The 14346-nt window shown below is 40.5% G+C and overlaps 1 protein-coding gene across 1 annotated transcript in view; it reads right to left on the reverse strand.

The window, feature by feature from the left end:
- The window catches only part of ncor2 (nuclear receptor corepressor 2), a 179667-nt gene that overhangs the window by 66599 nt on the left and 98722 nt on the right, over nt 1-14346 (reverse strand). The window contains exons 9-13 of the mRNA XM_088935499.1: nt 12670-12736; nt 9345-9517; nt 7938-8028; nt 7204-7227; nt 5069-5247 (exon numbers count right to left, since the gene is read on the reverse strand). Coding sequence (XP_088791625.1) covers nt 5069-5247; nt 7204-7227; nt 7938-8028; nt 9345-9517; nt 12670-12736 — 534 coding nt within the window. The remainder of the gene's footprint in view (nt 1-5068; nt 5248-7203; nt 7228-7937; nt 8029-9344; nt 9518-12669; nt 12737-14346) is intronic.

A 14346-nucleotide genomic window follows, 5' to 3' on the forward strand; every position in this document is an offset into this window, starting at 1 on the left:
AAAACAGAAGGGAAAATCTCCTCTTCAACAGTTTGACGTGATTCAAATCTGAATGAACTGTGACCAAGACTGACTGTCTGGAACTGACAGTAACATTAGCTGGAAGTTAAAGTAAATAATATTCCTGAATACAAACCCGTTCAATTAGAACATGGCAGTTTAAACTTTAAACCATAACATTACATTTGATCTGTAACTGCATCACTATACAGTTTTAGTGAATTATTAATATGATTAGCACACACCCACAATAGGGCATAACATTTGAAAATGTAAACATTCAGTGCAAGTTTACTTGAACATAAAGTAAAGGTATATGTTTAAGTAAAATTAGGAAAAATAAAACTTCAGTAAAGGTAAGTACTGTACAATAATGCAAATGAAGTGCAATGCAAGTACTGCACAAAAACCAAAAATGAACTTAGTACACTATCTTGGATTCTTCACCACTCTTTTACTGAGTGACATGATCACTTCTGTGAGTCGAAGTCTAGCTGTTGAATTCTGAGCATGCTACAATTTTAAGGTAGTTTTACAAACTCTTATAAGTAGGGTTTTAATAAGCGATTTTTGAAAAGACAAACACATGGACCACTTTTCCCCACTACAGACAGAAACCACAGTATGTAGCCTGGCAACATTTCTAAGAATGAAAAGCAAATGTCTTTACAAATTCTGCACATGAGAACGTTCAGAATTAAAGAGCAACAGAAATAATTCACTAGTTTAAAAAACAAACTTGGATTCATTGTTCTTGGTGAGAAGACAGCAGCTTCTGAAAAAAGAAGTATCGACAGCCTCCAGACAAAGTTATCAATTTCCTTTCACAATCTTACAGAAATATCTTAACACTGCTAGTCCCATGAGGCAGAGGTTAAAACTGAAATAAGGAGGCCAGGAGTTCACATCACACAGCCTCAAGTCTTCAATACAGGGCTTGTACTGCAAGATATTATCTACTCATGGCATGGCTGACCTCGAGATATTAAACATTCATAGCCTCACTCCAACACCAGGGATACTTTAACAATGCTTCACTGAAAGACACCATTTTCATTTTTTTTATTTTATTGCAGAAACAGACTGTAGTTTTTTACAGTCTTTTACAAATGAACTAAAAAAAAAAGTCAAGCTGACTCAAGTTTCTCAATCACAGCAGCCATCTGTTTCGGAAGTCATTTTTATATTGCTCACAGTCTTGATCAATTTTCAAAATCAGGGTTAAAAGAGAAAAGGAAAACTATCATAGCTGTTTCTAAATCTATTTCTGCCAAATCCTTAAGGCGCAATACTTTGGCTTTAAAAGTTCTAACTGCAGATGAACTTGCTTGATGTGGACATTTTGGTTGAAACCAATGGTGTACCAAAAAAGTGACAGCTGACCTCATTCAATTCTCTATTTTTTTTTTAATGTGGTTAGCTTTGAGACTGCATGCCAACTAAAGTCTTCCAAAGCCACTCCTATAAACCATTTTCCTGAAGGAAAATTACATTAAACTTGGCCTCAGTTTTATTCTTCTTCCTCAGAAGGCATTTGAGCAGCAGAGAAATGCCAAGGAATTCAACCGGAAAAAAACAAACAAAATACAACTGTGTATAAATGTTGTTTGAAGTAATTTTCAGGTCCATATGGGCAAGGAAGCATAAGGTCAGTTTTTGGCAAGATAATTAAAAATCTGGTAAGGGGATTCATCAGTCCAGTGACCAAAATGGACAGTTGTCTAGGATGTTCTTATAATGCCAACCCTTGTTCAAATAAATTCGGGATGTTTGTGTGCATTCAACCTAAAACTAGACCTTAGATTTAGCCAAGCTTATTAATTTCCTGGTCTTTCTGTGCATACACCCCTGTACCCCTGAGTATTCACAACGCCCTTCAGAGAAATATCAGGAAAGAGAGGTGTCAGAACACAGGACTGCCACCTCACCAGGGATCACATCAGCTCTTTCTCTTATGTTAACTCATTTCAGCACTGAAAAGACAGAAAGGAAGTGTATATGAAATGGCACTGAACTGTTTTTAAAGTAATCTGGTCATTTAAAAAGACAAAACCTTATTTTATAAAGGGTTATTCTAAAGAAAAATCTATAAAAATATATCTTGCAGGGTTGGGTAGAGTGTGATACAGTACATCGCCAGATCACAGTTGGTTATCACTCATTTGCAGAAAATGCTCTAACGGGAAGAAGTACATCTAGGCTACATTTTGCTGGCCAAACTACTCTTCTTATCTTAAACACATTTAATTAGCCTCTCCTTTTTCTTTTTGTGTGTGAGCTCACCCGTTTCACATGTTCCTTTTTTATGTTGAGTTTTGCAACCCAGAGCCTTTACTGTTTATTTTTCACCTCCTCGGTCACAACAAGAAGGGATACAGAGGTGATGAGAGGAACTGGACACACATCCCTCTGTGTTTATAGCAGGATCAAGTCCGGTATACTCCCGAGAATAAGCCAATGAGTGTTAATGTAACTAAAGGCTAATTCAAGCTGGATACAGAAATCTCTGAAAGGATATTCGCCGTAACACCTAAAGCTGCTTTCAGGTTTCTTCATAGAGCAGAGGCACATATTAGGTTAAAACTCAATGAAGATAAAGCACTTAGTTGCTGCATCCGTTTAACAACTAATGCAATTTTGTTACCGATCGCAACTGATATATCTATCGCTGGCAGCATTTACCCCCCCACCCCCTCCCCACTCTGTAATCTTAGCCAAGGCTATTTCAAAGTGACAAGGGAGAGCACACAATGAAGGCCAAATTTAATAAGGCTCTGCATCTGAAGAAAATTGGCACCATTTTCCCTTTAAGGGAAATATTAACCTGCTGCTTTTTTCTGATCAGAAAGTGGTACTAACAGCCTAGGTAATACTCAGGGTTCCTGCGTGCATCCTAAGTGATGATGTGCATCATCCAAGAGAGATTGAGTTCATTTTTTAGGAAAAAGAAGAGGAGGTCACAACATCGATACCAGTGCAAAGCTTAGCTGTCCACTGATCTGCCTGGCAAGCGACAAGAATATTTTTTACAGCTTCAGGGGTTGCGGGCTGGATCATTAATTAAGTGACTGATATGACAACGTTTGGGACCCCAAGTGCTCATAGCTCATTATTCAACTTCTACAATCATTTGTCTTTGCTACCTTTACTTCTTTTTGAAACTGCAGACCTGTGAAAACCATTTCTGCAGCTTACTTCATGTACACAAACCTGCTGGATAGTACTGTCATATTTGCTCAGCTTCAGCTTGTGATGGTGTCACTGACTAATTGCATTTACAGGCTGGTGGCGTTGACCACTATTTACAGCACTCATCTATAGATTGAGCATTGAAGCATATATTATATAACACTGAAGCACAGGAGTATGTTTTATGGAAAATGCCAGTCAGGTAGTGCAATATATCCAGTAATGCATATTGGACTCACTTGTGGGTTGATTATAAAGAGAACTGAGCTTGTATTTCTCACGTCTGCCAAGCCATTTAACACTTTCGGGCTGCAAATTAAACTTCTAGTTGGCTGCAACACAGTGATTATTTGCATATTCACACTGATCAGCCTGTGAGGATCATTTTTATTTATCACAATTTACATGTCTATACTCATATCATTACATCCATGCTTTAATAGGCACTGTTTATGGTCGGCAAATATTATTCCATCCATCCATTATTAGAAAATCTCAAATTCCTGGTAAGGGTCGAGGAAATCTGGAGACTACAGGATGCAAAGTTGGGGAAAAAATTGCTTTATGGGCTGCCATCCTTTGTAATTAATCAGATTGTCTTTGGAGGATGGGAGGAAACCGGAACATGTGTTACAAAACTCCACACAGAAGGCACCTCAGACCCTGAATCGAACCCTGAACCCAAAAGAGGTGAGGCAGCAGTGCTAACCACCACACCTCTGTGGCACCCACATGTCTTACTAGTTGTGAGAAAATGTACCAATCTATCCCAGATGGAGCTTAAATCAAGCCAAGGCAAAAGATTAAATCAAAGCTGAAGATTTTCTTTACTCTTCTTGAATACCCATATTCTTAATCCTGTTGAATAATGCCAATGCCTCAACCTTTTCTTTGTGAATCACCTAGGAGGCAGCGGACTTGGGTATGTTTACAATACATTTTTCCTACCTGTACTAAAGGTATATTCTGCTCTCTCTCGTCTTCACTGCAGACTGACGCTAAGCAACGCTCTTCCACTCTCTGAACTGATGGTCCAAGTAATGTTTAACCCAGAATGCTGGATCTGAGATTTTGGAGCCCATGATTTCTACAGCTTAGGCACAAGCACTCGAACCCTTTTGAAATCCCCGCACACATCCATGAGCTACTCATGGGCCTTGAACTCCCCCTTTCATTATCCTCTCCTCCGTGACTAGTGGTTGTTCTGTCCATTCTGGTGTACGCCTTTGCATGATGTACCTATTATTGATTATGAAATCAGTCCGTGGCAGTTTATTGGAAAGGACATTACACCAAACAAAAATCGAACTGAACTGAATTATTAAACAACAACATGCAGGCAAAAGCGAAAGTTCTGCAGCAAGAGACAAAGTTGTATCAGTGCAGCCTTTTCCGAGGTGTATTTGCTCCAGAGGAGGCTATAAAGTATTCAGAGTTGAAAAAGCCTCTTGTTTGATCACAAAACATAAGAAAGTATTTTTACACGACAGGCACTTATTATTTGCGTTATTATGCATTTATCTGCATTTCACAATTCCTCTGTGACCTTAAAAAGTGCATCAGTGCGACATGCCTTACATTTACATTGAATTCACTACATTGTCCTCCTCGGCACACAAGACTAGTGCAAAAGCATCCTCGACACAGAGAGAGCACTAGCGATCAAACAGTTTAAAAAGTGAGGAAGAACACATTTCATCAGGCAGCAAGCAAAGGGATAACCACGAGAGAGAGAGCAACTTCGCCACGCGAAGCACAAACAGGCACAAGTGGAGGGCGAAGCTCAGCCAGCACCTCCATCTCCCTCAACCCCGAAGGAGGCGGACTCAGTCCACAGGGCAGAACCCTTCACTTCTTTCTCTCCAGCGCGGTCACTTACTTCTCGCGGAAGGTGTCCTTCTCCTGCTCGCTCCACATGTTCATGACCTGCCGGTCCTTGTAGACCTTCATGGGGTCGTCCATCAGCCCGTTCATGTTGATGAACTTGATCCTCTGCTGCTCGGCGTCAAACAGCATCGGGGGGATGACGGCGAGCTGGCGCATCTGCTTCTCGGAGTTCTACAACCAAGAGGCCCGTTTAAGTGACCGAAGGAGGAGAACAGGAAGAGAACAACGTGACGGCTGCACCAAAATAGCTTTGGAGATTCCAGTTGCAAATCTGCAAAATTAAAACTATCTCCCCCCCTAATTTGTTTGAGAAATGTTATTAAAACTGCGACTGTTTGCAGGTAGGAATCTTATTATTGATGGTTTAGATACTGTACCAGCTAATTGTTTTTAATATTATGCTGCTGGAAGAGTTCTGACTGAGCGATGCTGTTTAAGGTTGTTTTGTATTTTAGTTTTGTACTGTTGTTGTATTGTATTATGGTCATATATGTCATATGTTTATGAGCAGGACAAATTCCCTTAGGGACAATAAAGGTTAATTCAATCCAATAGTGCTGTTCAGATAATGCCTCCTGTGAAACAAAACCACTTCTACACAAAAAGCAACAACCCTCAAAAGGATCTGAACTGCTCATTCAAGATGTCACACAATTAGCAATTGCTAGAGAAGTTGGCTACGTATTATTAAGCAATGCCAGCAGTTTTCATGCTTAAAGAAAGCCCATTGTGTGGCATGGCACGTCTGCTGCTCACAAGCGTTATCGAAAAACAGCAGTGGAAGAAAACGGTTTTCAGCCACAGCGAAAAATCCCAAAGCCCCGATGACAGCACATGTAAGATTAAGAAGCCCTCGGTAATGAGTTTCCACCGCCAGACTGACAAAGCACAGAAGAGCAAAAGTGGATGTGAGGAGAGAGGTAGGACACAGTCAGAGGGACAGTAAGTGCGCCTGGGGGCCATCTGTAGCCGCAATCATAAATAATTGCAGAGAAGCTCGCCAACAAAGGTATACCTGACTCTGCTGAGGTATCACACCAGGCTAGCAAACAACCTCACACCAAGCCTTGCTGCTCATGCATCTGAAACTGTTAATGCACTGACTGCACCGCCCTGGGAACTGAGGCGGCAAAAGAGTATAAAAGCAGTAACGCCTGGCTGTCCTTCACCCCACTGCCTTTTCAGCCTTTTCAGCTAGTCTATTTGTGAGTCACTGCCCCCATCGACTTCAGAAATATAACCATTTCAAAAACCTGCTGTCTATATACTTTACCGGCCAGGTTTATATTTTTCAGCTCCCCCGTTATGTAACGATGAGAGAATTAAGGTCGCCGGCAGCTCTGGGAAGCAAAATTTGATGCGATTGACAAGACGAAAAGAAGTCGCTAAGGCTGACGACGAAAAGGAACATTTGCGCCTTGCACTAAAGCCAAGTGCTCCAGACACGGGGAGCACACAGAACGGTCTCCGTCTGGCACGGCCATCATGAGCCCAGTGAGGCAATGAGACCGGGTTGGTGAAAAAGAGGTTGTGGCTGGATGATAAGGTGGCACAGCGTCTTTCACAATTGCTCACTGCTCGTGTGTGAAGGTGAAACTTAAAACAAAAAGGAATCATTTTGGCCTTTCAAGAAATGACCTGTAACATGCTGCACAGGACTTTCATTTTGATTTCATTTAATTTACTTGTCAGCGTATCTTTGAGAAATACTACTCCTAGAAGGGATTTCCATTTTCTGTTATCCGCCTTTCTCAAAGGTGTAGTAAAGAGTTTAATCTTAAACAAAGGTTTTGTTTTCAGTGCCTAAATTACAAGGCAATTACAAAACCTAAAACAAACAAAGCAAACATAAAACCTAACATCGTCTCTACACCTACAATGAGTGTTTATCAAGCATTAAGAATAATTTAAAACAAAAAACTTTTTTTAGTATATTGCAGCTAAATGAATGCATTGAATGACTAGACCTTTATTAACACGTTCCTTATGCTTAGTTAAAACAGTCAAATGATGGAACAGAACCAGGAGGTTAAAGACATCAGTTAAAGGTGTTAATTCACAGTGCCAGTCTGCATCACCCAGAAGCCTGCAGAGTAATACAGCAGAAACAAATTGCTTACTGCTAACCTGACGTACAGCAGCTGAGGAAGCCTGTGGGAGGAGGGGTAAGACAATAAAGAACTCGAAACAGCTCCTGACAGCACTTTTCACAGTTGGATGGTTTGAACTCTTGACAGAAAGAAGCCTGCACATGTTGTTTTTCTTTCCCATTATTCTTGTTTTTTTTCAAATAACCGGTTACTTTACTACACCCAGTGAAACTAGTGCCCGGGCACTGACAGAAGGGTGTGCGATTTATTTATTCCACACGTCTGTGGTTTCCAGACTGCGGTGTGCTACTGTCGCATAAGAGGGCTTGCAATTTTGTCACACGTAGCTTATAACAAAGAACTCAACTCACACGCATACTGTATATACAAGACATGAAAACTACTGAGAATACTTAAACAAAATAGGAGGAATTTTACAAGTCATTTTTTTTACATACAGCACGTCATACAGTAACAGTGATGGCACACTGATTCTCTAAACTAGAGAAAGTTTCATCCCACATTTATTCACTCAAGGAAGCAATCTGTCTGACAATTTGCTCTGGCGTGGGCTGACTTCATTCAGAGCCAGAGATTTGTTTGGCGTTTTCAGGAGGGAAAGACGACGTCAGAAAGCAAAAAATAAAAACAACACCAGCAAAAAGAAAGCAGATGTTGCCTCAGAAACTAAAAAAAAAACGAAAGGTGATTTTTTTTTCCTTTGGTTGAAGAAGCACATACAGACAGATTTGGAGAGCGGTCGTCTCTCACCTCTTGCTCTGAGATGCCATCGATGATTTCTGACACCTCGTGCTCGCTTCTTGCTGCTGATGACGACAGCGCCCCACTCCTCTGTCCGACCCTGCTGATAGACAGCCACTTCAATTCATACCACAACGCCACACACTGGTCCACACCCAAAGAACCTTGAGAGGGTACCCCAAAAAACCCACATATTGTATTTGTACACACGTGCAAGAGTACAACTTACTTCTAACAACAATGAATGTACAGCATTGCTCAACCCCACATATGTGCTGCGTAGAACTGGGCCATATTTATACAGCCAGTGCTGGCGTTTAGCATAGGCAGGTCTGAGGCTACCCGGCCTTGGTTAGCTACTGCCGCTTGACTTCAAACACACGAGCCAGAGGTACAGCTAAGACAGTCTTCAACCCAGATGAAAAGACCAATTAAAAATTATGATACCAGCTTTTCAATGTAGGAAGAGGGAAAAATATAATCCATATAGAACAGTAACTTGTTACTTGACAATCCATAGAGATAACAAATGTTTTATTTTTACTTTGGTATTCATATTAGAATAAAGCAGACATTAAAATCCCAACAAACAGCTTGAAGAGTTATTAATTAATGTGAAAAACACCCAAAAGTCCAGTCTGATTACATGCAGAGGTAAGAGGTTTTAATAATGGCAATCCAGAGAAAGCATTAATGACTCCTAGGCTCAATCACTGTAATGACCTCTTACTCAAACTGTCACAAGAGAAGAAACATGGCTTTTTCATGATCAGAAGACAGTTAATAGTCCTTAATGTATTCCTGCCACTGTGCCAGTTAAGAATACTTTGTCTCCAGCCCACAGTGGGTTTCAGATACAGAAGGTAATGTGAACCTCTGAAAAGACTTTCCGAATGATAGCATTTTTCATTTTTAAATCAGTCTGCACCTCTAAAGACTAAAAAAGTGATTTCTGAAAGGAACAATACAAATACACCTTTGTAAAGGTACAGAACACAAACATAGTGTAATAAATGCCCTATTAAAAAAAAAGGTTTCTTTGCAACAAACAAGCCTTTAAGAAATTAACTAAACACATTCTTGCATAACCTCGCATTATTTCAGGGCCCGTTTGCTTCCTACAGTGGCCTTCACAGAAGTTCACGTATAGCAAATCAGCATGGGAACTTCACACTTCTACCCTGCCACATGAGCCCCAAGCATGCCACTCACATCCACCTGTGCTTTCACAAAGCTCCAAAAGACACATTTCCCCATTTTATTCGCAACAGATAGATCAGGGTCAGCACGCCTTCACCGTGCTTTTCTACACAATGCAGGGATAACACCATTACTACCGTGGAAAGCTTCTGAAAGGTCAGCTGATTGGGGTCCCCCCCCCACCCCACCGCTCGACTGCCACGCCCCGCCACTCACCTCTGCATGCGTTCCTGGAGCTCCCTCTGCTTGCGGATCTCGGGGAACTGCTTCTCGTAGTACTCGCGCACTTTGCTCTCCTTGGCGCGGCGCCGAGGGTTGTTCTCGATGCGCTCCACTTTCTTCTCCCAGGCTTCCATCAGCTGGTCGTAGCGCTGGCAGAACTTCTGCTCCTGCTCGGAGGCAAACGTGGGCTAGGGGTCACGATTCTTAGGCGCCACGCCCCAAAATCCATCCACCCATCCTCTCCCCGCTGCATCCAATTCGGGGTTCGCGAGAGAACTGGAGACTATCCCAGCAAGCAACAGGTGCAACAGATGGACAGGATGCCCCTGTCCATCACAGAGTGCGCACACACTCATGCCAGGGCCAGTTTTCCCAGAAGCCTATTCACCTACTAGCATGTTTCTGGGCTGTGGGAGAAAACCCACAAACTTACTTCTGTTTTTAAAGAATAATTCCATTATCACCCACAATAATAATTTTCCACAGGCATTTCTGATCTTAATGAAGTTACAGTTTTGAGGTTGAGGTTAATTCCACCCTGGAAAAAAAAACATAGGAAACATAGGGGATGTTCCAGACAAATAAAAAAGAAAACCTCTTGTCCTTTACTAAACTGCTTCAGAAAAATGGTACGGAATATTGTATTTCACAGCATTTCCAGGTGTTGATGAAATTAAATCTCGTGTTTACTTATTTAGGTAGAATTCTTTATGGTAACAGAAGAAGACTGTTCATCTCGCAGTTTTGCGGTAAGATTTAAAAAAAAAACGCAGCAATAATATTAACACTGTTCTGGTACATCCCCCAGATGTGGCCTAATTATCAGCTTCCCTTTAAAGGAGACTGAAAGTTGAAGTGCCCCTCTTGCGGTGTGTCCAATACCGTCCCCGAGACACCGTAATGAAACGATAGGTTCCCTTTTCTGCGAGGAGTTCAGCTCGGGACAGAAGTGCCAGTTTCGCCTCAGACAGACTGCTCTCGAGTTCCCTCACTGCTCCTCTCCCTTTCGCCTCCACTGGCGTCTGTCATGCGATCACACGACTCTCCGCTGCTCTGCAGAGTCAAAACTGCCCGGGCACGAGCAGGTGGGTCTCCAACACTGCCATAAGGCCCCATAAATGCCCCGTAAAAAAACCGCAAAAACTCCCTTGGGCAGAAGGAGAAATACTCATCACGGAAATTAAAATTGCTAAATCAATTCCGTCCAGAGAAGATGAAGTAAAAATATCCAAATGAGTCAGAGCATTAGACAAAATCAGTCTGCTTTCTAGGTCAGGAGAACAAAACTACGGTAAAAATAACAAGCAACACTATGAATGAAAAATTAAGAAATTGAAATAATTAACCTTTCCTCTCAATGGCTGAGAATATTTATGTGCCAACTTACAGTACATACTATGTTTGAGTCTTGCCAGTACAGAGTGAACGGGGTATGTAATATATAAACACAACTGCCTGATCCAGTCTTTACAGAAGAGCAGCTCAAGTGTCCAGGCCATGAAGATATATTCAGTTATTCACAGCCATTCCCTTTTACCTGTCACAGTTAGCAAGATACTATTTTCCAAAGACGAACACTTGCACAGTGTGCCAACACCAGGTCAGTAGGACATAGCAGCAGATTACAAGCAACAAATCTGATGTGAACCACAGTGTGTGACTCGGTAGAAGCCATGCAGCAGTGTGTAAAAAGGCAGATCATTAACCCAAGGAAATAAAGAAAAAATGATATTGCTCAGAATTGACCTGATATACAAGCTAGGAGTTGTCCTGGGTAACTACAGTATTTAGATATCAAATTTTATGACAGACAGTACATCTTAACTTGCTCTTGCTTTATTTGAATTTGTTCTTATAGAAAAATATGCTTTTGACATCCCTGTCCAGTTGTCCTTGTCCATACAGCTCCTTGCCAACTTCATTTTCTTTAGAAAAAGACTCAAAAAAAGGGAAGAAATTAGGAAGAAACTGGTTCTTTTTTTTTTCTAGGGAAACCTCCTTCTCCAAACACTGCTCTAATTGAAAGTGCTGACCACATGCTTTTCTGTATCTTCTTTTCCTTCAAACTCAAGGCAGAGAAAGAAATAATTGACAGCCCTATGGATTTTCTGTCAAGAACCACTGCATTTAAGATTTCTGTGTGTCTGTTTTTGTATCGGATTTGGACAATCAATCTCTGCTGTATTTATAGCCCATTAACCACAGCTTTTTTTGTCACAGGCACACTCAAGGTCTAATGGCATGAGCCATACTGTAGTCTACTAATAGCACTACTAAGTTATAATCACTCTACTATGTTCTTAGTACAGCTAAAATTGATTTGTTTGATCATTTTATTTTAAAAAGTAATTAAAAATGCATTTTAGAATAAATAAAGTCTTACCAAGAACACCATTCTGATGAAGTCCTTGTTTATTCTGTCTGGCCTAAATCAGGGCTGCTTCTGACTCAGAGTGAATTTCACATGATGTGCTTAAGACCCAGTCTGGTGTTTAGCAAACTTACCACAATTCTTTCTGTCTTAAAGGAAGGGCAACCAAGACAAAGCACTGTGAGTGCAGTCTCATGTTTAAAAAGGGGGGGACTCTGACTGCCACAAGAGTCGTAGAAGAGGAAGCTCTATTTAAGCGAAAGTTCAGAAACCTTGACTTCCACCACCTAAGAGAGTCCTGGAGGCCACATCAGCAGCAGATCATGAATATGACCCCACAGCCGAAGACGAGCAGAGAACTCGACTATCTGACAGTCACGACTCTAAGAGCACTTTTGCCAGCAACAGCATCTCGGAACATTCCTCTCTAATGAATTCTTAAATGGGCTCTCCAGGATTAGAAACACAAATATTTCTGATTTATGGAAGTTTGGCATGCGGTCGGCTCCAGGTCTTTTCTCAGAAATGCAGAAGTGATAAAATGAGTACATGTGAGAGGAATACAAGAGCCCAGCAGTTCGTTGTCTCTAGTCAAGTACAGTATCTGTTTTCCAAGAGACGGAAATCAGCTGATCGTGGCTGTAAAAGACAAAAACTCGCAGGGGGGTTACCCTTTTGTTTAGGATTTTAAATCCTGAGGCCTTAAAATAGAGATAAAATCACACTGATTTTTAGACAGACTTAGATTTAAGAAACAAATATCATTTTCAATCACCATCCAAACCCAGAAGAACAGATTACCTAATGCAGTAGAACTAGACTTTTTGTTATTACAACACCTCTATCTACACCAATAACAATATGTTGACCATAATCTGTGTTCAAAGAGCTAGTTTGAAATTTTTCCCCTCCCGTTTGTGTTTTTTTTGCTGTGTTGTTGACACTCACCCACTGCTTACGAGCATGGTTTCTTCTTTTGAAGTACAGAATTAGCTTCTTCCGCATTGCCTGGTTTCTAGGAGAAGAAAAAAAAATCAATGTCATGTATCCGCTGCCTGAAATACATCAACAGGCTTGAAAGAATTTTTTAGAAAGCAATGAACTCCGTGATTACTGAGCTTCCTTTGACTTGGAAGAGCGAGAAAGGGACAAACGGCAAAGATATTTTGCTCCTCATCAATGATAAAATAAAAAGAAGAGAATTGTTACTGCATCCAAGGTTAGAGAATGGCCCTTTGTTTAATACAGATCGATAGAGAAGAACACACTTGGCAAACATTTGGCAAAGCTAAAAAGAAGGGTAAAATAAAAACTCTACGCCAACTATATATATTGTTATATTGGAATTTTTGTAACTGTACTCTTTAATGACGTGAATGTTTTGAGTTATGGACCTTAAGAAACATCTTACATTTTCTTATAAGAAAAAAAATCATTTGCTTGTTTAATTGACAACTGAGTTTGAAACTAAATCCAGAAGATCCTAGGCTCACCATGAACTGAGTGTGACACTCCTATCCTAAGAAGATTCAAACACTTGCTTCACTTATTTTCCTAAGAGTTACTTACAACAATTAATTTCTCAGCACAAAGCTACTGAGATTTCTCTCATGTTGGACCTTCACAACTGTTTAGGAATGACACTGAACAACAAAAACAGAGTAGCATTTCCTATTTTTAGATATTTATTGGCAGGTGTCTCACAGTTTCTGAAGTAATAACTGACCAAGAAATGGACCAATATATGAAGATAAGAACAGTTACAATCAAGAGGGAGCAATTTGCTAGGCTGTTTGATATAGTTAATAGCTAACTGATCCAAGGATCTCTTCCAGCTGTTTCTTAAAAGCCAGTGTACCGGCTTCAACAACATGGCTGGGCAGCCTATTCCAGACTCTCACAACACAATTTTTTACCCTCTAACACTGCATTCCTTTCCTGAAGAATACAGAGCCCAGCAAGACATCAGACAAATTATACATCAGACAAGCAATACAAAATCTATTAAAGGACATAATTTTGTCCATTTTCCCATCTACAAATTGACTAACATTACAGTGTCTCTGGTTACTGGTTCAAACTTCTAATTACTTGTGTAACTGCATAAGGTACTATAGTGCCAAAATAAGTTGCCAAACCTATAGACTACAGCAGATCTGGAACAACTCTCACAACCCTTTGGGGGAAAAAAAACTGCCTTTTGTTCTCAGGTTTAAATGCATTTCCACATAGGTTACCCTTGTGTTTTATGATTCATGTTTCATTGTTCATTCTGAAGAAGTTCACTGGGTTTGAAGATGCTGAAAACCTGTATTAGGTCGCCTTGCAATATTCTCATTTCAAGACTAAAAATATTCATTTTTTGTCAGTGTAGGACATTCCCTTAATCCTCAGAACGTATCTGGTTGTGCCTCTCTGGACAGATTCCAGAGCAGCAATAACATTTCTTGGATCAGGTGAGCAAAATTATATACTCTAATTGAGACCTTACTAGCGCATTACACAAATTTAACATAACATTCCTTGATTCAAATTCTAAACATTAAACTCTATACATCCTAATCTTTTATTTGCCTTTGAGCATTTAAGCAATTAAACTTCCCCAGACTCTCACCTCAGTCTTTT

The sequence above is a fragment of the Atractosteus spatula genome, chromosome 17 (genome assembly GCF_055471065.1).
Source record: "Atractosteus spatula isolate fAtrSpa1 chromosome 17, fAtrSpa1.hap1, whole genome shotgun sequence".
NCBI lineage: Eukaryota > Metazoa > Chordata > Actinopteri > Semionotiformes > Lepisosteidae > Atractosteus > Atractosteus spatula.